The 26,003-nt window shown below is 30.8% G+C and overlaps 2 protein-coding genes across 4 annotated transcripts in view; one reads left to right on the top strand and one right to left on the bottom strand.

The window, feature by feature from the left end:
* Window positions 1-18,521, top strand: part of LOC126833608 (alpha-1,6-mannosyl-glycoprotein 2-beta-N-acetylglucosaminyltransferase) — a 34,588-nt gene extending 16,067 nt beyond the window's left edge. The window contains exons 2-10 of one of the 2 annotated variants that reach the window (XM_050565038.1): window positions 7,722-7,900; window positions 9,524-9,738; window positions 10,952-11,164; window positions 12,700-12,941; window positions 13,071-13,216; window positions 13,331-13,488; window positions 13,781-13,885; window positions 16,119-16,333; window positions 16,398-18,521. In XM_050565038.1, coding sequence (XP_050420995.1) covers window positions 7,852-7,900; window positions 9,524-9,738; window positions 10,952-11,164; window positions 12,700-12,941; window positions 13,071-13,216; window positions 13,331-13,488; window positions 13,781-13,885; window positions 16,119-16,333; window positions 16,398-16,608 — 1,554 coding nt within the window. In that variant the 5' untranslated portion in view covers window positions 7,722-7,851 and the 3' untranslated portion in view covers window positions 16,609-18,521. The remainder of the gene's footprint in view (window positions 1-7,721; window positions 7,901-9,523; window positions 9,739-10,951; window positions 11,165-12,699; window positions 12,942-13,070; window positions 13,217-13,330; window positions 13,489-13,780; window positions 13,886-16,118; window positions 16,334-16,397) is intronic. The other variant, XM_050565039.1, reaches the window with a different exon arrangement.
* A 645-nt stretch (window positions 18,522-19,166) lies between these two features.
* On the bottom strand, window positions 19,167-24,624 carry LOC126833220 (protein SERAC1-like). 2 transcript variants are annotated; one of them, XM_050564414.1, is made up of 14 exons: window positions 24,156-24,624; window positions 23,891-24,085; window positions 23,706-23,827; window positions 23,553-23,645; window positions 23,244-23,379; window positions 22,811-22,954; window positions 22,482-22,748; window positions 22,223-22,421; window positions 22,003-22,164; window positions 21,790-21,920; window positions 21,231-21,389; window positions 21,004-21,150; window positions 20,853-20,919; window positions 19,167-19,722 (listed from the first exon to the last, which is right to left on the bottom strand). In XM_050564414.1, the coding sequence occupies exons 1-14, from the start codon at window positions 24,412-24,414 to the stop codon at window positions 19,659-19,661; spliced, it is 2,145 nt and encodes a 714-aa protein (XP_050420371.1). In that variant the 5' UTR covers window positions 24,415-24,624; the 3' UTR covers window positions 19,167-19,658. The 2 variants fall into 2 exon arrangements, with proteins under 2 accessions (XP_050420371.1, XP_050420372.1); XM_050564415.1 differs by lacking the exon at window positions 20,853-20,919.
* Between the last annotated feature and the right edge of the window lie 1,379 nt (window positions 24,625-26,003).

Below are 26,003 nucleotides of genomic sequence, written 5' to 3'. Positions count from 1 at the left end.
TTGAACGTAATATTTTGAATGAAAACCTATAATGTATTTGATGTTATCTATATTTATGAGTATGACATATGAAAAGGCTTTATACAAATTTGATATAGGGAATTATAATAATGTATGTCCGTGAAATGAATTGTAACCAAAATAATAGAAATGAAACGCTCACGAAAATTCCCGTGGGATTTATTATGTATTCTATAGGTACATGTTAATATCATAATTCAAGAAACACGTTTAAAATGAATCAACCGCCGCGCCGCACCTATAGATAAACTATAACAGGTATTTTCTCAATGAATTTGAATGTTTCCTTAACGCTACAGATAACTATTCCAAAAAGATTCCATACATTAAGATGGTGGAGCGAAAACATCTAAAGTTAATATTGCTATATTGCAATATAAATTAAATTTTGGTATACTAAGGACACGAAATTTTTTTTTTATTTTTAACTTTTGAGATGCCCTAGAGTTATTGACTATTCAAAACAAATTCTTGCCTACTACTTAATAATTTTAATCTTACCTAGCCGTATAAATGCATCTTCAGAAGAATATTGACCAAGTGGGCGTCTTGGAAATTTAAGGTTTAAAAATTACCTTTTGTCTGTTTTTTTATATTCTAATTGTCGATCAACCTAGAAATATTAAATAACATATTCATGTATATTCTTATAAAAATGTTAAATAAAATCGAGTTTTTTTAAACATCCGATACCTTGTTTCTGATTATATTACTAAGGGTTTGTGACATTCGAACTTCCTCAGAGTAAAAGCTGTTTATTCGATTTATATCAATATACGTAAACTTCTTGCTCTCGTTAAAATCATACTTGGAGTACGGACGTTTACTATCCTAGTATGTTCGTGTGTGTGAAAGCACATGTGTGGTTTTTATATTGAGTAATAGTTTTGTTGACGACGTCTTAACGATTTTTCCGGAATTCCGCAGGTACATATATAATATATCATATACAGGGCCAACACATAGTAGACCACTGTTGTGTTTCCGAGGTAGTTTTTCCATCGCCGTTGAATCGCACCGCTCACACCGATGTAAAACCTTTGTCACATTTTATTCATTTTGCGGTCCCGAAACTCTTAAAGTCAAATTCACAAAACCTCTAAATCATCCGGTATTTTTTTTTCTGCCATTTCACCTCATTTTTTTCGTTCCTTTTGTGTAAAAACACGCAAAACGCTAGCACCTGGTTCAAAATGGTATGAGTTATACTAAACAGAAAACGGGTTGAGGTTTTGAAAACATCACAAAAAAATACGTGTCATAGTGATTAATATGACTGCAATACATTTATAAAATAATACATGTAATAATAATGTAAATAATACATGCCGTGTCCGTTTCGAATTTTCACCGTAGTTGTAGATTTGTCGACTATACTAGTCTCATGATATAATATATAAAGGACTATACCGTTCAGACGATTCTGCGCTCGATTTTCGAGGAAAATGGACTCCATGTTTGAAGGAAAAAATAAATATAAATACACATTGTATATTTGTTGACAAACTCCTCGATTCTTAACTATTTTATAAAAACTTGGCTAGTAATCGCAATGTTGGGGATAACCAGCGGTGATGAAAAGCGTTGAGAGCGCTTTCTTAAACTGTTATTACCGTGACTTAAAAGATAGGAGGGGTTATCGGGAAGGTATCTTAAGGGGTATTGATTCGATGTGAAACGCATATATATATATATATATATATAATACAAACATTCATTTATATAAATAACAATTATACAATTTTATATATTTGTACAGGTTGATTGGTTATCTAGAATTTTTTTAATTATTCTTTTTCATACTTTTATTGTTATAAAATCATTACCGGTTAAAAAACCTTTTAAGACATGATGGATGATTTCAACACATGACGGATCAAAAGACATATCAAAATCGAACGAACTATTAACTATAAAAGTATAAAAAAGAATAATTTTAAAAAGACTAATGTCTTTTAAAATATTGACTGGATCAACCAATCACTGAATCACCCTATACATTATTATTTGTAAAGTATCGGCGCGGCGCTTCTGTGCGATTAATCTCAGCTCGTCAAACTTATAAATGAACACCATTTTTTATCGAGCCGCTTATTTCTCTTATTATTATTATTTTCATTTTGTTTTAACTTTATCTAGTCTTAACTTCCGCTTGTGGGCATGTCATTCATATATATTCCTTCCTGCTTTGGCCCAAAAATGCCCTAACAGTACTTACGTACATGAAATATACTTAGTCATCTAGTAAAAAATTGTTAATGCAATCATTATAATTATATATTACTTATGACGTCCAATGTTGTTCCAAATTGTATTATTTTAAATAAGCGTTCCGGTTAAAGCGTACGATAAACGTTTGGGCCGTGTGAGCATAGTCTAGTATAGGTTTTATATTTTATAAAACCGGACGGTTTTACTCTATATTTTGATAAATGATATTGTCAATAAATACTAAATATTTGTCTGTGTTAGTTCATAATAGAACTTTTATAGAAAAATACTATTACATATTATAATGTTTTAAAACATAGTTTTATTTTTAAAACAATTTTGATTCGAATGCTGATAAAATATATGACTTTATAATTTATAAGTATGCATGAATGTTTTAATAATTTTTACCCCGCAAAATGTTTGCATAGATTTTAAATTATTACTAGCAAGTAACAAATATAATGTTTTTAATGGTAACATGAATGACAGCTTGTAAATGCAAGTAGTGTAACTTATTTTGGTAAAAAAATGAGGATGTCGTTTCTTTTAGGCCCAAAGTGAGTACAACATGTATACTGTACACATAAAAGTATATAATATATATTGGTTTTATTTTGACTTTTAACACCGCTTTAGCAAAATAAACAAGAGCTAGCGCAATAACGGGCAACCTATGTTTCACAATGTGTAAAGAATGGAACCCTACAATTTTCAGATCGAATTAAATGACTTATTCAATGCGCTATTTAGTCTGTTGACACGTCGTTTTGTGGGTACATTTTTTGTTTTCCAGACTTCTTATTATGTATTATCGTCGGCTTACAATAAGCGAGAGCTTACTGCTTAGGAACACAATAGGTTATTTTCAGGTTTTGTCCTAGCCAATATTAATATGATTAACCTTGAATTTTGTGATCTTGAGAATATCTGTGGTTTACACAAAACATTGTTAATTTACTTATAATGTTAGCCGCGACGCAACAGTACATATTGATTTCTTGACACACTCTCTTTGAGCGTACCTATTTTGTATTTCTATGCGAGTGAGACGGATTAAATGGTGGTACGTTTCAAAAATCGGCACCGCCACAGGTCGTTCTAATATTCCTAGGTGACTATTAATCGGCCGATCTGTTAGGCACGACTTAGAAAAATGTAACTCATGATTACAGGATACATCCGGCATCGGATGCATTATATTAATATGCAATGGTGGTTAATGATAATGATATAATTGTATAGTGTATCCAGCGGCTGTGGTGGCAACAGGAAGATTTGCATCCGCTTTGGCGCGGGACGTCATGTCGCCAAATAATATTGTGACCGTCTGCTATGGTACTAGTTTATAATAATAATAATAAGATATATATATATATATATATATTAGGTTGTCGTGACAACGGAGAGAGCCGAGAAGAACTGTTTTGTGCTCGGCAAGGTGGCTCGGCTGGTTTCACAGCATGCGTTTAAAGCGCACTGGGTTTAAATGCAAATTTCTCTAAGTCCTTTCTCCAGTTCCGGTCCTCCCCGCAGCTGCGACAATCGTACTCCAGGTAGAAGCTTCAGCCCCGGATCAGATCTGATATTATACATTCCCCCTCTCTACCTCAACCTAAGGTCGATTCTTTGTCTTTTCGAAACGAATATCTTGACTTTTAGGTGCGCCAATGTTTCCTTTTTTTGGAGGGAGGGGGTTTCTAACCCTGGCGGTGAACTAAGTCCAATGGTCGACATACACACACATACAAGAAAGGTTAAGTCTACGTGCGTATTTTGCTTCCTTTGCGTACGTGACATGTAACATTAATAGGATTTCCGCCCCAAGTGTATATAATATTTATAGTATTATATTATAATATGTATATTATGTTATAAGAATTGTCTAAATGTGATATTATCAAATCGCACACGTACATTTATACACTTACTGTTTTTACTATATTATAACGCTTGCAGAACTGTTGTGTTTTTGTTTTTACATATTGATTAGTTTGGTACTGTAATGCAGGGAGGCCTGAACGAATATTAAAGGTTTATATTATATTAACATACTGTAAGTGGTTCCTTAAACATCAACATTCAATGGCCAGCGATTGGTCCATTGAGTTTTAATTAATTATTAAAAAAGTATCATTTATTTGTTCAACACGGCAACACGGTTATAGTTATTACTTATTACGTTTTCGTTTTGCATTGGTGATTCATATTGTCGTTTTCAATAAGCGTGAGCGGTTCTCTTTTGCAGAAAACAAAATTTAATTGACAACAATTTATTCACAAATAACATCGTTAGTTTTCCTGACGCCATTCAATACCTTCGTAAAAAAAAAAAGTTTTCGGTTACTACTTCATTAAATACAGTAGTATAATAACACAGAAATGTAGTATCCTTGTAAGTATATAATATGTGTAGTATTATTGAAAAGACCGTTTCTTGAACATTAATTGATAGGTCGCACGACTCGTTTTTTTATAGTAAAGTGTTATTTTCATTCGATTTAACTTTGTAATTCGTTTAACGTATAAAATATTCATCTCGACTACAATGAGATAAGATTCTCTCTGTTTGGTCTTGTTCTACTGTGTTGCAGTCCATATTAAATTTCTTTATTTGGTTTTATCGCACAACAGTAGACACATCAGTGTCAATAAGTTGGAAATATAGAATATAAACTAAAAACGGTAGGCAATTTTTTTAGTCCTCGTTATAATATTTTCAATTAACCAGATTAAATTATATCAGAAAGGTCGATGATAACGAATTGGATCTATATAAAACAAATAGATTCCGAAAACATGGTGGATCGATATCTAGAAGTGACCATTCTGATTACATTTATTCGATGGTTGTATTTATATATATTTTTTTATTTTATATGACATGTAAGTTAGGCATCTCTGTAGTGCTAACATTTTAATAGTAGCAAAAAAAAAATCATAGCGATAACAAGAATTATGTTTCCACTTGTTTTTTTATGTTTTGCACTCTGTTTTAGCGGTGGAAAGTCATATTCTGAAAATATACACTTGTACCTAGGTATTTGTTTTTAAGTATGACAAATTGTAAAGTTAAATATTCTCATTAAATTGCATTAATCCCAGAACGTCCTACCCAGCCTCTCTTCCGGACTGTACTGAACTTTTTCTGTGTAATTTAGGTAATATATGTTTATAATAATACATACATTGTATATTAAGCGATAAAACAAAATCAAATACTAAAGTTTTGCCGTGAGTAAAAAATTGTTCAGACCTGGTTTCTGTTTTAGACACGTATATATGATATGTATAGTGCGTTGCATTTGTAAAAATTAACTTCGTTTTACGACCTAGTTTAATAATTATTTTGATTATCCCGATTAATTTGTATTTCTTAATATTTAAAAAACTAATATTACTGTACAGTATATACAGACTTAAATTCATACTTTTTTTTAGTACAAATCGATTAATTTTTTTCTAAACTATCTACCTCCTTTAAGCACGCTTGTGGCGTGAATAGAAAGAGTTATAAAAAAAAAAAAATTACTTATTTTTAAGTGTTTCATATTTGTTCATGAAGAATTTAACTAAATTTATAGTAAATGATAAACTTTTCAATATAGTTTAACACACATAGTACAATTAAATAAAAGTAAAAAATACATATTCAAATTAAAGTATTGCGTACAAAAAAATTAATAAAGAATATACTTGTTATTAATTTAAAGATATAAACTCTAAAACATTAATAATACTGGTTTATTTATTAGTAAATTATTTTTTGCAGAAAAATGATTCATAAAAAACAACAACCATTCAAAATAATTTTAGATACTTTTTAAATACTCAGGTAACTGGCGAAAAAAAATAATCTCAAATATATAAGGTTTTTTGAGTCGTTTAAAATTTAAATCGTTCGAATATATTGTAATAATTTAGATTACATACAATTATAAAATAGGTTTTTTTTTTATAAATATGTTTTGTGTTGTTTTCAGTGTATGTGTTATTTTAATTTACACGCACAAATGTTGATATAATACTCCATACTTTGGTAGTTTATTTGATAATTATTCCATATAATATATTAAATCTCAAGAACTGATAATTTTGGGTTAGTCGACATAATATAATTATTATGTTGAAAAAAAATAAATTCAAGGTATACCAAGTTTGACGCTTGTATAATTCGGCGTGAGTTTGAATTTTAGGGTATGCGTCTACAGTAAATTATTATTGAACTCCAGATAACCGGTAACCGCGCAAGGTACAGAGAACCGGCAGAGTTACTTTTTCTATTTGAAATATCACATATGTATATCTTATTACGGATTACCATAGTTAGTATTTCGGGTTAATTTTTTTTTCTTTTTGCCGTCGGATTTTTTTTTACTTGATATTGACTCAAATGAGGCAGTCGGCCCGTGCACGTGGCCATAATCCAGAGAAATGCTATTTATTTTATAATTCGTTGGCACTCACTTCGAGAAACCATTTACAGGCTGAATAGCTAATAAGGTTGGCAATAATATTATATTATAACAACACTGTAATAGCGTTGGGCTAGTGAGGTTGCGAACTCTATTCCCTTGTTGCAATAAATATTCTAATAAGCGCCAGTAGTACTATTTTAATGCTATAATATGTGTGTTAAAAACGAATTAAACGTTTTCCAGGCTTTAAACGTTGTTATACAAACGCCGACATTTTAAATCGATAACAACGATATGATTGTGTAAAGTGAATCATCTCCCTGAGTAATAACTTCAAAAATAATTGTACGTACGTATTCTATCGAACACATCAGCATCAATAATTGTTCTAATTATTTGTTGTGAAACATATTACATAAAGGAACCTACTTTTGCACAGTTAAATAAATAAAAATAATTTTGTTTAGTTTCAATCTGTGTAATTGTGTATCAACGATTACTATATTATAGTAGGGAATGTTTTCTAGAATGGTGTCGGTAGATTTTTTTTTTTGCTTTGGGAGAGAAGAGTTAAACTGAGCTTTTTTGAAAAATGAGTAGGTATAAGTGTTAGCCAGATGTAAAATAAAATATGTCATATTTTTTTAATTGTTCAGAATTATATCATTAATCTTACTTTAGAGTATTCCTGCTGACATTTATGTTCAATAAAATGCAGAATCGGCTCTAGAAACAAGTCCTGATTGAACCTGTGAACATAAATCACAATGTACTTAAATTACGTTGATTCGAATTTCGTGCGTTAGGATTGACATTATTAAACGAAACAGCTCGACGTGCAATTTATGTGTATTGTAAGACGAGAGTGATAAAAAATGGTTAAGTAAAAAATTAATGAGGTATTTGAATCGAGATAGGTACATCAACACTTAACAGCTCCTCATTACATTTTTTTTTTTAATTGGTCGTAGATACGAACCGTCAAGATTCATTTTTTGAGAAAAGCTGTTACTCGTTGTAAACTTGTGTAAAAATAAATAGTAAAATATTATCATTTTGTTTTTGTTTTAGATCATACGAAATCACAACGCACCATGATTGGGTTTGTCGGCGAAGCGCTTTTACTCGATCGGCGTTCGTTGTCATTGCACTCAAAACTTTATTGTGCTCAATTGAAATTCACGTCCGGCAACATCGATAAATGTCTCATATAGTAGTGACTAAAGAGAGCTGCCGAAGAATGGCCAAAGGTAGATTGGATAAATATTATAATAAATGATTGAACATTTGATGTTTTGGTTAAAGAAATATTGGAAAAAATAAAATGAAAGGTTTAGGGTAAATTTTCCCACTTGTAAGCCTTGACTGTATCATGGATGAAGCAAGAAAAGTAGGAAACTCGACTTCGTCATGAAGTACTCCAAATTGCAGTTATACATCTAATGAAAAAATACTTGCAGATAAAAAAAAACGTTAATGGTACACATGTAGGACCACACAAATTCGAATTTTCATACAAAACCGTTGTTCTAGCCTTATTAGTACTCATTTTAAATACATTTTCGAGTTATTTGTATACATTTTATAATATACGAAGAAAAAAATTACTACAAAACCTAATGAGGAAATCTGTAAAAAATAAATAACTTCGAACGGTTCGAAAAATTTTCATTAGAAATTTTTTTATTAGTAGAAGGACTTAAAAATAGTAGCATGTATGTTTTTTTTTGTTAAATTTGGATTGAAGTCCCACCCCAAGTAAGTATAGTTAGTTATTATTTTTAACGTTTTCTGTATTAATCATGTTGTTTTTATTATGTCAAACTGTCGTTTCGGTATCGATCTTAATAGTTATTTTTATAGTGTTCATTTTTCTTTTCTATTTGTTGTAACTATAAACACTATTAATTTCAAGGACTTTTGGCTATTGAGTACTGAATAATGAATAAATTACCAAAATACGTGTGCAAAGTATTTAACATTAATTTGTTGAACGGTGAAAACTATAAGAGTATAAAAACAATACTCAGTTCAGCAGAAGACGCCCAACGGTGAACATCTTTGAAATCCGTCTCACACATCACATCTCTGAGCAATTCATCTAACCGGAATTCTTTTTATTTTCTCTTTATCTCTTACAAAATAATAGTGGCCCTAGCGTTGGCCAGCCAAATCTCTAACCGTAACCATTTCTATATTCACTCGACACATCTCCATAATATTTGTATTTATTATATATTTCACATCCATCTACTACTTCCTTTGTCTACCTTTACCTCTACACCCTCTCAACATAATCAAACCATCTCAATCTGGTATCCATTTTATGTTGTTGTTAGCGCAACTCTCGAACTACCTCTTATATAGTCATTTTTTATAATTCTGTCTAACCTAATCACTCCATACATTCACTCAACATTCTCAATTTAGCTACTCAAATTTGATAAAATGTTGTTAGGACTCGCCTCCTCTTGAATAAAACGTCTCAAATACAGCACTATGTCGGAAGATAATTTAAATTTTGTTAAAAAAACCTCTAGTTGTTGAAATGTTAATTGTTGTTTCCAAAAAACATCTCAATACATTGAGTTTTCTATTTCCTAAGATACCGATTTGTGTTATTATTTTTGATAACGCGTTTCTATTGTTTCTTATTATTATACCGGTAAACAAGAGAAACATTAAAAATATTATACCGATATGAATTTACCAGAACAGTGCGAATCTTCGAAATTGTTTATCGCTTCATCATGGTTCGTCAAGTTTAAGGGTATTCATCTGAAACAGATTCCAATATTACAATATTTATAAGTTATTTATTCATAAGCCGCATTGAGTTAATCATGATGTATCTTATGTGTATGTACGTGTAGATGTGGCTCGGGCGCTTAGACAGAAAGTCGTCTCACTTTGCCGGAGGTTGGGTATTGGCGTGTGCTTGCGTACACTAGTATTGATATTCTGCCTGACATTTTTCTGGGTACAAATGCACATGTTCGACGTGTCCGACAATGATGCTCTGCAAATACTGACCAAGCCAGATGGTCTGCTTGATGCTAACGACTCCATGCTGCAACTGGTTCCACAGGTACTGTATAATCAGAATTGTGCAAATTCTTATTCGGATAAAACTTTATTCGAATAATTTGCTTACAATTTATTCGAATAAAAAATTGTCTTTTATTTTTATATATATTCTAACTGTAGAATATATTAGATTTATACATAATCATACTATCAAATATAATTGTTTGAAAAAAACACTTACAAACTATCTAAATAATATTTTTAAAAATTATTTGAATAATTAATTTTGAAATTGTTCGATAAATTAATATGACTGATAAAAGTTATTTGAATAATTCAAAATTCAATAGAAGAGATAATTTGTGTAGAACCTCTGCGGACATAAATTTAACTTGTTTTTTACAGAATTAAAGCACGCGTGGACATTCTTTTTATTACTAAGATCATTAAGTAATTAAATATTTTGTTTACAATTCGCCCAACAACAAACTCGATTCGAGTTCTATACTCTGCGCCACGAGAGAAGTAACCCGTTTCGCGCATCACGACTGACGGCCGCGACTGTTCCGAGGCCCCATTTCCCCCACTTTGTGCCATTCAGTGTCGCGCTGAGACGTGCATACAGCGCGAAACAAACGATATACAGAGTGATTGTACATAGAGTATATTATTTATTATACTTGTGAATGATTATATTATATTGTCATTTATACATTTTTTTTTTTTTTTTATATTCAAAATGTATTATATTTGTTGCTATTTCTTATTGTGTACGAAACTCGAAAGTTAGATAAATAACACCAAAGGAACTCAAGGAAGTGAACGAGATTACTGGTAGGATGTCACGCCTTTTTGGCTGAGCACTGTTGAGGGTTAAAGGACACTCGCATTCATAGTTGATTAATCTTCAGGGTACCCTAACGGGAAGGATACGGGGAGGTCTTGCGAGTGGCTGGTTGAGGACGATTACAATAACTAAATGTCGAAACCTGCTAGTTGCCACCTTCATTTGAAATTCGTCATAAAACAGTAATTAACATGTATCCGTTGATTGTTATACAAGGTTGTTGTCTGAACAATCATTCGGAAATCAACGAATGACTTTCCAGTTTAACACGTTTACTTCAAATTAGACCAGTAGACTGACAACTAAATATTATATCCGTTGCGCCAAATAAAATTCGTATGATAAGTTCTGATACGAATCAAAAGTTATTGAAGGGAAAACACTTTTATATTGGATTACTTTTTTTACAACATTCTTCTTTTTTCAGCGACTTCACAAGTTTCTGGTGTCGCCACCACAACGGGATCGACTTCACCAAGCTATACTGCCAGGAAACTCCAGTTTAGATCACTCGGTTCCGATCAGTCTCAATGCATCGGAGATCCGCCAGCTAATCGATCAATACAACGTCCGACAAACCGTGTTTAATGAGGAATTCTACGGGCCGTTGCAAAACGATTCTCTGGTCATTGTCATACAGGTATGCACACCAATTGGGCTAAATACCATTGATCATTAAATCTTAACGTTTATACTATTTCAAATACACTAAAAAACGGGCGCATACAAATTGCCTCCGAAAAACTACGAATTGCTTCCTTTTCTTGTCGTAACTTTTAGGGTCACAAACAGGTAGTCAATATGTTTCATCCGAGTTGCCTCACAAGAATTAAAAAGAAGAAAGAAAAAGTGTTATTAATAATTTTTTTTTTTTTATAATAATAGTATTTTATGTTGTAATATTTTTAACCCAACAAAAGTTGACAAAGTAACCACGTTTGACAGCTGTTGGCGTAGTTGTTATCTAAGGGTATTAAAGAATGTATGTGGGATCATAATTATAAAGTTCTACCACATCAAGTACTATATAAACAAATCATGAAGAATACAATTTTTAAAAAAGTATTTTGAAGGCCGGCTATAACGATACATAGAGAGTTAAAAGAAAAACATATTAATACTATAATATAAATGATGTATACTTTTTATCTAGCTTAAAAAGAGTCGTTGAGAGGGATTCGGATATCCTTGGGAGGCAACTCGGATGAAAAATATTTAGTAAATGCACGGGCGGCAACTAGTATTTTTTTTGGCCCAGAATGTTACGATAAGAAATAGAGGTCGCCGAAGAAATTTCGAATAGTATTTCGGAGACAACTAGTACATCATTTTGACAACTACCTGGGGATGGGAGGCAACTAGTATGCACCGAAAAAAACACTTTGGATTTAGTTAACATAATACAAAAGTTTATCAAAAGGACGCCATAACGGATAACCATTATTCACTATGATTTATGAAGTATAAGTATGTAGCACGTATTAAAACTTGTCGTGAAGCTAAAATGTGTGTCTCGTATTACCATAAACTAAGGTAAATCCGTACATATTATTTCATCTTCTTTCGAACTATTAAAATGCGGTGGTTTAGCGCATTTCAGTTGTTGCAATTTTCTGAGAAACTGAACAAAAATCAACCAAACAAAATATAAATAAAGTCGTGAACTGTGTACATTTTTATGTGTTTCCCCCTAAAGCATTTGTTTCTTTCAAAAGTACGTTTTCCGACGTATGTTTTACACATAAAAAAAAGTAGTATGACAAGTAATAACATTTTTAACTATTGTTTATCTCAGGATAATGACAACCCCTTGTTTTAACGTTATGCCACAAGCAATTTACATATCTCGCGGTTATTCACACTTGAATTGATTGACTGGTCTGCCAGTCTAGAGAAGACTAAATTTTTTGAAGTTTATTACACATTTTATAGGTACACACCAGATCTATTTTCAGTCCATTTTTCTGATCTAAAATCCTAAAATATGTGTAATGAAAAAAAGTTTCATCCCTTTTCGGTGAGATTGGGTGTTTAGTTGAAAATATTTGTTTGCGTTTTTAAGTGCAGGTTGTTAGGGTTATAGATGGAGGGGGGGGCTATTTCTCACATTACTTGCCCGTGAGTTTGGTTTTTGGACTTAGGTCTAATTAATAATGGTTTTTGCCTACGACACAGGTTCACACTCGCATCATGTACCTGCGGCACACCATAGTGAGCTTGGCCCAGGCTCAGGGCATCGAGAACGTCTTGTTGATATTCAGCCACGACCATTACGACGAGCAAATCAACGAGCTCATACGAATGATAGACTTCTGCAAGACAATGCAGATATTTTATCCGTATTCCATTCAAACGCACCCCAACACTTTTCCCGGCGAATCGCCCGAAGACTGTCCGCGGGACATACTGAAAAGCGAGTGAGTGCAAGCAAAATCCTCTTGTCGTTTGTGTCACATTTGATATAGCTTTGTTCACAATGGCGTATGCTTCATGTAACTAATTAAATAAAAATTGAATTTAAATTTAAAAATTGACCAATTCCACAGCGCCATCAAGCGGAATTGCGTCAACGCCATGCATCCGGACCAGTACGGCCATTACCGGGAAGCCAAGTTCACCCAAACGAAACACCACTGGTGGTGGAAAGCCAACAGGGTGTTCAAAGAATTGGATATCCTCAGCAATTACTCGGGTGCGTATACTTAAAGCGACTTATAACCTATTTTTATCATGAGTAGTAGTTCAAAGCCGTCATGGCCATGTATTTTATAATATCAACGTTTTCATTTGTTTACTACGAATACAGGACCGGTTTTGTTTTTGGAAGACGATCACTTTGTCGCCGAAGATTTCATATACATGTTGAAGCTGATGGAACGAACGGCCAGCGTGGTATGCCCGCAGTGTAGTATCCTTTCGTTGGGCACATACTTGAAGACTTACAATTTTTACGGCGAAGCAAAGGTAAGCGATGGACGTAATATCGACTAATAAATCATTAATATTGTAATAATAATTTTATTATCTAATATAACATACTTAGTTTACTGAGAACACTGTGCACCGTAATTTACACGTTACCTTGTAACACATAAAAGTGACGGGTTTAATTATAATTTTTTAATTGTATATTGTTTACATGTGCAATTTTTTTTAACGATTGTTATTAATCGATGGATTTTTTAAAATATGTTTTATCACTGCTGACACGGATTGGGTTTAAAACAAAAACCTAAAATTAAAAAAAAAAAAAAAGAAGGACATTTTAAAGGTTATACGCCGGCAACAGATATTCGCTGCAGAACTCACACCGCCATCTTGGAGTTTTAAAATTGTTCCTTCCTTTACACATTACAATAAGGTTATTTGGTTTATTGTATTAAGCTATCTTATTGCTTTGTTGTTTTGCATGTCGTTTGACGTTGATAGCTGTTTTTTACATAAAATATTTTATTTTTAGCTTAGACCTTAGTACTATGAACTTTTAATAGCTGTCAATAAAATACATGTCTCTTACGAACCAACTCGACTATGTTCTTTTTTTTGTGAAATCATAAAAACATCAAAGTACGTGTATCGGTCGGAGCGGTTAATAGTCAAAACTAACAATAAGTGGAAATTATTTTAATATGGACCTACACATAATATTATCAACTGTATATTCGTCGTTGAACTTTGCTGTACCCAAACGGGTTGTCTAGGCACAGTTGATAAATAGTTTGGAAGAAGTTAAAACATGCTTTTGTTTTATTTTTTTTCGCTAATTCCGATTGCATTTATATAGATTTATAGATAACCATTTTCTCCACTATTTCGTTCTACTCATTTATTTATAAATAATATCTTTATTGTTTTATTAGGTTGTATACCGGGGTCTCTTCTCGATAATACTAATTATCAACATTAAGACGCATGTCTATTGCTAACTTTGTTCATCTAGTTTTATCTAAGTATAACACCTTGACGGTTGACCTGCCTAATCTACTATTATTATATAAATATTTTTTAACCCAGTATTTAAACAGGTGTATTAGAAACGGCTTGTATGATTCTTAGTAGAGACTAGAGTTTCATCTGATGATAAGGGCACAAACTTTAATGCAAAGTACATTTCTTCTCTAACGGCCAATGAACAGCTCAGTATAAAAAAAATAGTTTTAAAACGTGGAGATTGATAATTCTAAACTTATTGCTTATTATTGTTAGTTAATGCATTCTGAGTTAATATTTTATATTTTAGTTATGTTTTTTTAAATCAAATTACACTTCCTGTAGAATCTGCCTTCTCTCACTTTCTAGACATTTTAATTTTTACATTGTTTTAGGTCATTTTCTTAAAACATTATTATTTGACTCCTAAGGGTCATAAATTCATTTTTAAAATTGTTTTTTTGAGTTTTTTTGGAGCATTTCAATCTGTGTTTGATGATTCGCATTTTGACCAACCTTTAAGTATATCTACTGAGTATATCCTTTAACTATATAGACGGGTGTTAATGACATTTACAGGTTTCAAATGTCAACGTAAAATAATCAATAAGGAAACTCGAAGCTAGTTAGGCAATAATAGGTAGGCAATAAAAGCTTAATAAAACAATATGAATAATTATTAACCAACACCTATAAAAAATTTATATCGTGTTTTTTATGGCTGAGAATTTTTATGTTTTGTTTTCCAAGAATAATATACCGATTTCTCTAGTATTAACTTTTTATTTGTTTTCGTGGGATTTTATCTTTTAAGTCTAGCGTATGTAAATTTCTTTTTTTGTTTTATGTATAAATGCAAACACTTTTTAATGAATTCTTATCGTCCGCAAATTTCCACATTTATATAGGTAATATCAATTGTCCACGGTCCATCTATATATTGTAGCGCTGGACCAGTAGTTCCATTGTCATAAAAATCGACAAAGTAAATGGTACACTTTAAAACGAATATCATTACTTATAATTTTTTAACGAGTCTGATTAAAATATAGTAGAAGTGCCTGTGATTAAACAGTAGGTACAGTACAGTACAGTTTGTTGTTGAATAATTATTTTTGGTAGAAAATCGCTTTTGTGTAAGTCGCATTATTTTAAGTAGGTATTTATTTCACTGTTTTTTTATTTATGATATTTTACTATACTTGTAATTTTTTATATGTTTGTACTTACAATTTGAATTAGTTATTTATGTATGTACTGTTTTTTCCTCATATTTAAACCTAGTAATTATTTCATTTAAATAACAGTTATTTAAAAAACAATTTTATTTATTGTATAAAATAATTTTTTATTTAATGTTTATTGTTCAAATAATAAATAGTTTAAAATAATTAATAGATGATTTATTTGAAATTGGAAATGTATTTAAATAATTTTTTATTTGCGTTTTTTTTTAAATGAAAATGTATATTATTTGAGTTTTTATTTTTTATTTTTAGTAATTACTGATTATTTAATTTAATGCCCAGATTTGTTCATAGTTTAGTTTTGTTTGAGTAGTTATATTTTTTCTTTATAATTAGTTTATTATGCTTAAACAAATTGACTTTATTGGAAATAATTTAATAATGTTTGAATTTAACAGTATATAATTTATTACGCAGGCTGAAATTTCACAATGGATCAGCAGCAAGCACAACATGGGCATGGCTTACAACAGGACCGTTTGGGAACAAATAGTCAATTGTGCCGATACGTTCTGCAACTACGACGATTACAATTGGGACTGGAGTCTGCAAAGCGTGTCCAACAACTGTCTGAGTCACGAATTCAAGACGTTAGTACTGAAAGCGCCCAGAGTCTTTCATATTGGCGAATGGTATGGTTGTTGTTTTATCTTGGAACGAAAAAAAATAGCAAAATGTGTGATTATTTTTTTTCAGCGGAGTACATCATAAAAAGAGTTGTTTCGACATGGCTTTAATTGTCAAAGTGCAAAAGCTGCTCAATTCGGTGACCAAATATTTATTTCCAAAAAAATTGGAAGTATCGTATGGTCCAGTCAAGAAAAAGGTGCTGCGTAAAGGAAACGGCGGTTGGGGTGACGTGCGCGATCACAAATTGTGTTTACGCCTGGTGAACCGCATAACTTAAAATTAAAATACTTACTTCACCCGCTTTTGAAGTTTTAAGACCAAGTTCCTATACATTGCTGTTAGACCTGTTTGGCCCCCTAACGGTCTAAATCATTTTAATTGTATTTTTTTTTTTTAGATTTAAATTTTTAAATAATATAGTGATGCTATAATCACGCTCAAGTGTTCTTTTTTGAGTATGGTTAGTAGTGGGCTTTATTTTAAGACTATGTTATTATTATTATTACTACTATTGTACAAAGCTAACTTAAATCCTATACTATTGTATAATTGAGATAATTTAAAAAAATCATTGAGATTTCTATCATAAAGAACTATAATAATATATTAATTAGTTATGACTTATGAGATAACAATTTTATATTATATCTTTAAAATCAATCTCTAGTCCTGTTGAAATCAACAATAACAACTCTAACAAGAGTTGTTATATTAGCTATGTTTGTATTCCAAACATTTTTATTAGTCACTAGCTTAAGTTTATCCATTTGTTTAAGAAAAAATAGTGTTAAATCATTTTAATTAATATCAATGCTTGTGTATTTGTATTCCATTAAACCAAAATATTATGCTGTCTTTGTAACAATCACAAAGAATAAAATTGTAATTATTTAGCACTTAAATAGACTTTAGTTATAAACTATTATAATAATATACTATTGGTGTTAATTTTAACAAGTTTTTGTTCACATAAAAATACCAACTACCGAATAAATATCAGTAGACAAATTATGGTGTTTGAGTTGTTTTGGACATTTTTTTAAAAGTATTCTTTTCTGATAAAAATTTCATTTGATTCCCATTTATGCTATTTTACTAATTTCTTTTTAATTGTCATAAAAAAGTGATACTATTAAATTAATAAAAAAAATGACATTATTTTCATTGGTCATTATCAACAATTTGTTTGTTTGAATTAATACTAAAAATTTGAGTAAATTTTAATTTAAAATCACTTTTGATGCTAAAATTGTTATTGTGTCTGTTAAATTCTCTCTTTCTTTTTTTTAACTCAAATCTTAACAAATAGAATAACATGATCTTACAGCGTTTTAAATTGTATGTACAATTAATATTGAAATTATAATGTTGCATATAATTTGTTATGGTAAAATATAATAGAAGTATGGTAACTTTTAATTTAAAACTGTAATATTAAACTGTAATGTAAGTTGAGTGAGGTGTGCTTAAAAAATTGTTAGACATAACCAAAATATTGTTAAACACCTTCAATTTAAAATTATTGAGTCGTATAATTATCAACACCGAAATAAAAATTAATAATATATTTTTGTGCGATATTTAAGTTATATTATTTTTTATCTTTAAGTCTCTTTAAGTTTAATTTTCTTTGGTGATATTATATTATAGTATATTTTATTTATAATAAAGATCCCCGATGTTTCCATTCGAGATATACTTATAATTTTTTAGTAACGAAGTAAAGAGGTACATTTTCTTTTACGTAAAATTAGTGTACTAAGTTAACATTTTTTAAATTATATTTATTGTTATTTTTGCATAATCAAAATTTAAAAAAAAGAGTTCTTATGGTAACTAATGTGTTTTTTGTACTCTTTATTATATTTTTAATTTAATATCGGGATTTAATCCATTAGACTTACTATTAGTCAAATATAATACATACACAACTCCCTCGATACAGTGCCATAAATTATATAGTGCTTTGCGACTGTAAGCGACTTAAGTTAAACAGTCAAGTAAAAAAAAATATGTATTTATAATTATTTATATATTAGTGCTAAGTAGCTATGAGATTGCTAACTGAATATTTTTTTTTAATTTCATGTTTTGAAATGTATCAATACATATTATATTATTTTGAATGTAAGTGTGATAATATCAAATAAGCTTTGTATAAGGAAATAATAAATAATATGAGTATTTTTATCAACTTTTTTTTTTTTCCATTTCAATAGTTTTTTTTTCTTCAAAATTTAAAAATTGTTAAGCACAATACTATATTTTTTGTTTGAATACGTTTGACTTACCTCATTGAGGTATTACAATTCATTTTTTTTAAATAACAATCAAGTTTATTTTATTTCCATATAGTCTACTAAAATATACCGAAAAATTATTTGTAGTTATTTAACTTGAAAAAGATGTTCAATCGGCAAAGAAAAAACAGGTATATACTAACCAGGTAATTTAATATTAAATATGTTTTGTAAATAATTGGTTTTTTTTTCTTATGGTGTAAATGTCCGGGAGTATGCCTGAAGGCCTAATTCGGATGCTTGCTTTGCAGAATGGGCTAATCACCCGTAGGTTTCTGCCAAGTTTTTGGTGGAGGGATGTCAGTATCTTTCCCTAGACAGTTGCCTGCCCAGAGAGAGATGCCGCCTGCGGCTGGGTTTGAACCGGTGGCTGTGGGGTCATTGCAACGGCTGCCTTAGTCCACTCGGCCACTCTGTCCTATACCTAAAACAATTATACATGCATTTGTCCTAATGACTGCATAATGAAATCTATCAGATGCTTGTCATGGGTCAGATAAGAAAAAAACTAACTCGATCATGCTAACATACAATATGTAATAAATAATATAAATATATTAAAAAATTAATTAATTTACAATATGGTTTTGAGATTACAAATTTTAGCAATATAAAATATTTGATTTCTATATTACTTTTAAATCATAAATAAAGACAAGAAATATTTTATTTAGTACAAAAGAATAAAAAAAATTATATTTCAGGAACTATTTCCTGTGCCCAAAGGCATAAAAGTCGTATAGGATACACCCATAGAGGCGATTAAAACATAATAACTGGTATGGACTAAGTGCATAGTAATACAATTTTTTTTATCAAACATGCAAATTCATAGTGTATTAAAATCAGTTTCTACTAGATTAAATTATAAAATGTCAATACTGTGTTATTAAGTAATAATAATTTACTTAAACTAATATCACTAAGTAGTTGAGTATGAGCTAATCTTAACATCATTTAGTTTGGTCAACTATAGATAAAAAAGTGTTCGCTAGGGGCTATACTTTATGAAAACTTTTCATTCTTCTTAGTTACTGTAAGCAGCAATTGTTTTTATCACAGACAAAGTTTTTTGGTAAACAAATGACAACCTAAAAAAAAAAAAATATTATTAATGTTAAGTAAACTTTTAAACAACATTAAAAGTTTTAAAAAAATACCCATTATGTTATTATTATTTTTATTTCCAGAAACTTGGCTAAAACACATTTCGTCAAAAGACAGTTAATCCTAAATAATTCATTAAAATTCTATTTCTCAAAAATAATAATAAAAGTTTTTCAGCCGAGTCTGCAACCACGAAAGAGCATTTTCATGTCTCGTTGAAGTACCAAATAAGTATAGATTAGTTGTGGAATTATAATTATGGTGCTTCCAGTTACAGCATAAGGCCAAGGAGATTAAAAAATTATGTACAATCAAGTTTCTGGCTAAAATTGTAGTGTTTATTATCTGGCCAAAAGTAACTTAACATAGAGAATTAAACTGTTTTGCATTTATTATTTAGTTCTAATTTTAACGTTGAACGTACAACATATCTCTTATCTACTATATCTTACCCCTCTCCCCAACCCACTATCACCCGTCCCTATCACTCACCCCTATCTCCCACTCTATCCCTACTCCCTAATCTCTCACCCCTATCTCCCCCCTCAATATCCCTCCCTATCACTCACCCCTATCTCTCACCCTTATCTCCCACCCCTATCTCCTGTTCCCAACCCCATTCCCACCCCCACCCCTTATCTCCTACCCCTATTTCCACCTCCAACCCATCTCCGTGTGGTAACGCTTTTTTTTTCGGTTATTTGCCATAGCTAATTCCACCACTTTCCCATTCCCACCTCATCTTCAACCCCATTTATTTTTTGGTAACGCTTTTTAGGTAACGCTTTATAGGTAATGCTTTTTTCGTTACGCTTTTTTGGCTATGTGCCAGAGCTAAGACATGAAAATGTCAATTTGATATGTATGAAGGGTAAATTTTACCGCTCAATTTTATATGCTCAATTCAACAATTTTATGATTATAATTGTGAGGCACTTATAAAAATCTAGCTTTCGTTATATTATTTGTTTGATTTCAAACAAAAATAAACATATTCAATTGTATGTAAAAAATAAAATCTGATTTGTTTATGTATGCAACTCCAAAATATAATATAAAAATATCGTAATCAGTGTTGTAAAATAGTTATTGAAATAATTATTTAAAAACTAACTTAGATTCGGCTTTGCAGATAGACATGTGGTTCAACGGCAACTCATAAACCTCTCCAACTGAAGGGTCTAAGTAATAAATAATTTTAAAAAAATTAACTCATAATTAACATTTAAATATTAGGTAAAAATTATGTATTATTATAGTCTTACCGGCTGCTTGAACAGGAACACACAAAATCGGTACTTTCAAAGCAGTGAACTCTGTTGGAAGACTTTCGGCAAAAGTCACTATTTTCATTGGGTTTTCTTTTAAGCATTTAAGAAATTCGTCATGAAGAGACACTAATTTTGGCGAATCTAAACAAATCAATATTTTTTTTTATTTAGATCCATTTTTAAACTAAGTGGGTTCTCATTATTGTTAATATTTAACCAACCAGTTCTAAGTTCATCTACTTCGACTGATGGCCACAAAAAAAATCTATATGCAGTGTTGAGAGTGGCCAACGGAGAACCGTGATGAGGAGTGCTAAAAAAAAATACTGAACGTGTCTTCTCAAAAAGTTTTCTCACATTTGGGTCAGTACTGTTACGTGCTACACAAATTTCATAAAATTAATTTTACAGATTAATAATAAGTAATGGTGACAAATTTTTTTTCTGTTAAAATTAATTCTATGTTACTTTACTAAAATTTGTAAAAATAATCTTTGTTTGTACTGACTAATAAAAATGTATTGTTATTGTAATTTTTAAACTAATTTGTACCTCAAATGTACAACCTGTTAATGTAGCCAGTAGTTATTATTTTTGCACATATCACAAATGTGTTTGACAAATTATTTTGTTTACATTAATGCGATCGGCCTATTTCACATTTTATGCATATGGTAGGCCCATATTATGCATAGATGGGAATGTTATGCTTAAGTAATGTATAAAAACGTGTAGAAACGTGTGTGTCAAACAGGCCCTTAGAATATCAAATAAATTTACCCGCAACCAACATGCTTTTTACGAGGAGTCCACCCATAGAATGTGCAAGAAATATCACTGGCCTGTCTCCAATACCAATCGCTAACAGTTGATTCATTAATTTTTCAGTTCGTCCTTCAAGCGTTCGCTGTCTAACAAATAAATAGAGTTATAAAACATATGCATATTATATAATAGTATAACAAATTTGAATACACAAAGAGTAACTCATACTTTCTTAATTTTAAAGGACATGAAGGCAACCATTCGGATAAAGTCGTACTATAGTCAACACCAACTACACGAAGACCGTCCTGGTCTGTGGGTAACCAGTCAGACGGCCAACACTGACTGTACCCTTCACTCGAAGCATTTTTTCGTACTGTCGTTAAAGATCTATACATAAATAATGATTCAAAATAATAGTTATAGTATTATAATAAAAATAATTTACCCGTCTAATGTGTAGGGTTCGTTTCCTTTAATACTGTCATTAATAGGCAAATCGTTCATTACGAATTCAAAACCATTACCAATTTCGTCCCATTCTCGATCTTTCACTTCAGTATAATTTTCTAAATAATCTTGTATATCTTCACCAATGGACTTTTTTAATGAAGTATACGATCTTGGAGTTTCAGATTTATTAATATCTAAACCGAATATTGGATCAATGTAGTTTTTATAATATCAATATTGTTTAAAGTGCATACCAAAAATCCCAAGAGGTTTGTTGATGTATTGATCTTTTTCACGCCAAGAGAAACTAACACCACCCAATAGACCGTGAACGAGGACAACATCGATTTTGGCATCTTGTTGGCTTCGGTTTTTAGGGTACAACAAAACTGTGTGTTTGCCATAGAGGTTATTACCATTAACGGGATCTTTAGTATCTAAATTTAATAGTGTTCTGTTGGCCCACGATTGAATTCTAAAGTCGTGGTGATTTTTCCAATCAAACAGTACACTGATCCATCCTAAAATTATCAATTATAAAATTCAATACACAACTTACATAGTCAATGATATTAAAAAGTACCAGTAAGGAAGATATCTTGGCAAAGATTTGAATATAAAGAGGCAGCCGATAATAGTTGACTGATCTCTTCAGCTATATTTTGATCGTCATTTAATAGTTGATAAATTGCCATTAAAATAAGTAAGCCTCCTTGTTTTACCATATCTGTAAGAAATATAATTTAATGAGTACAATGATTAATCGAAAACTTCCTATTAGTTTTGTTATTGATTATAAATATTATAGATGGCGCAGTGAGACAAATTTTAGTTTTGTACGCCGACACGGGACGAGCACAAGTAGTATCTTTTCCATTGTCCCATGTCGGTGTATAGAACTGAAATTTGTCTTGATGGGCCATACATAATATTTATAATCAATGGTTTTACATAAAAAATATTATGTTGTACTACGAAAGCCGTCAAAAGCTTACAGATGTCAGAAAATAACAAACCTGTTACATTTTTTTCATTACTACAATGATGACGTAATGCACTAAGACATAAATGAAATATATTATCATTGTCTACATGCATGCTTCTAAAATCGGGTGGCACGTCTTCTGGATGAAAATACTCATGTGTATGATCCTAAATATAAAATTAAGTCTTGATATGATACTTTTGAAAACATTATTTTACAGTCAAACCGGCCAACTTGGGGCATTATGGGTAATTTGAGTAATTATTGATATATTATTTCACCCACATGCCCCAAATTACCTATAATTACCCAATAAATTAGCTAGTTTGACGGTACTTACTTTAAATGCAAAAGCAACAAAAAAAGACAGACATTTGTGCTCACTCATTCCGTTTAGTTTAATCAACAATTCACGCAATTTACTCAACGTTTCCTAAATTATTTAAACAAGTGTTAATAGTTTAAACCAGAACTATGTACGTACAACTCTTACGTTTTTAGTCCAACGAGATTTTCGAGGCGGTAAAAAAAAACTGCGGTGTACATTATTAGTCCTAGCAAAACCAACCATAGTATGAGCTTTGCTCATCTGCGCTATGTATTGACAATCAGCATCTATAAATAACATTTTTAGTTCGAACATTATTAATGCGTGTACTTAGGTTTTATTTTTAATACCTTTCAAATAAGCCATTGTAGCTAGACGGTGAGTGGCCGCTAAAGAAATTTTTGAATTATTACAATTGTTGCACAATTCCAATAGTTTCACAGCTTTTTTGAACTTTATTTTGTTCCATATCTGGAAAAAATATACAAGTGGATTTGTTGGTTGCAGTAGACCGTTACTGTCGATGATCCGGTATTCATCAAGATCTAAACAAGAGTTCAAATAAACACCCTAGCAAAAGTGAAATGTAAATAATTTAATTTTGATGCACCTCACCTGTAAACAGAGCCTTATCCAAGAAAATATACTCTGGGGTATTGTGGCTGTTCATCAAGAAGGTATCTTTTTGAACAATGTTTCGTACAGAGTAAACCGTCTGATGGATTTGGTATCCGAACCATCCTAAGCTACCGGCTACCGTGCACAGAGCAACAGACTCGGCAAACAAGTAAAATCGAGTATGTTTATCGGAAATATAAGCGGGTAAGTGAATAAGAGCTTTTTGAACATTTCCGACCGGCACCAATTTGTACATTGTAATTGTTTGATCGACAACCGTTTTGAAAAAGTGATCAGCCGATCCGTCATCATTGTAAGTGTATATCACATCATACCATAAAATGTCGTACGATCCAACGTATTTCTTTTATTTTGAACAACAATAACAACTAAAAATGTGATAAAGGTATTTCGCGTAGATGATTATGTTTAGACGTATCGTTCATTATCATCATGAGAGTTACTCTATGGGTTATTACGTGTTTGTTGTGATAAGAACTGATAAGGAATTTGACTACTCACTGTGGTACCGATCAGCCGCTGTGTCCAATGACGATTGAGTATTGACATAAGCATCGACTATTGAATCACAAATATTCAACAATTCAGTTTAACGTCATTGTTTTAACATCATGTTTAACTATTATTATAAATAATTATTGAAATATTATTAAACTATTAAAAAAGTGTTGTTATCCGGTTAGTGTGTCATCCATAAACCCTACGTTTTCGTATTTAAAACACAAAATAGGTAAACAACCTAAAGTTGTGTGAATGTGTGTGTGTAAACTTCCTCACTTCCTTCTCTCTTATTAAGTTCATCACCTAAATTCCACGCTATCTACTCTGTTTCCTCCCCACTTGGAAATGTCTTCATTCAATAGCCTTTCAAAGCATTATAACTTGTATAAAATTCTTACCTTAATAATTAATATATATAACAAATCAGGAGTAAAAGTAATTTAGAACAAATTTTAAAGAAAAAAAACTATTTTACCAATACTAACAAGTATGTACTAATTACAATAAAATAATTTAATTTTCACTTAACATCAGATAGAATTTAAATGAAATATTTTCATAATGCTTAAGAGGACGCTACACCACCCATTCCTAAGGAGTAAAGTATAGTTAATTTTTCGCCAAATCTTAATTTATAACTTGAACTGAACTATTGTGTATACTTTTTAGTATAGAAATGAGGATTCTTTATTGATTGACATTTTTTTGTCAAACTATCGCAGTAATTTCTTTAGGATAATTAGTTTTTTCGCATCAAAACTTCTTTGTGCGAGATAAGTATGACGTGAGGCCAGTATTAAAAGTAGATTAACCAATTTTTCACAATATATAGAGAATAACTTTATCTATGCGGCAGCGTTTTTTTTTTTTTTTTGATATCTATACTTAATATGTTTGAAAAGTTAATGAATCATTATGAATGGATAGTTTTGATTCTGTTTAAGTTATCAAAAAACTAAAAACGCTACGGCATAGAAAAAGTTGTTCTCTATCCAATGTAAAAACTGTATACGGTTACTGTAAATACCACTCAAACATACTTGTCCCCTGCAAAACGATTTTTCATGGATAAATTACGGGTGTTGGATAGATCGTAGATGTTTATATTTAAGTTTTATTTTTTTCTTATTGTATATTAAGTCTTATAAATTGCTTTGATGGTTTGTGTTGTACATTTTTTTGGTAAATCGTCATTTGTTTGCTATTTTGATATAATAGTGGAAACTGTATCAAAGCTGTCGTTGCAATTTGATTCGTCAGTTAGGTTTAGGACTAACCTTAGGTATACAATTTTTTAGTTCTCACTTCTTTGAATAGATTTAA

The sequence above is a fragment of the Adelges cooleyi genome, unplaced genomic scaffold (assembly GCF_023614345.1).
Source record: "Adelges cooleyi isolate 19-005CV unplaced genomic scaffold, UGA_ACOO_1.1 ACOO_flye_CR_arks_rails_tigmint_CR_PRNA_2, whole genome shotgun sequence".
Taxonomy (NCBI): Eukaryota; Metazoa; Arthropoda; class Insecta; order Hemiptera; family Adelgidae; genus Adelges; species Adelges cooleyi.
The sequence above is the reverse complement of the archived record's forward strand: the minus strand, read 5'-3'. Positions and strand labels throughout refer to the sequence as shown.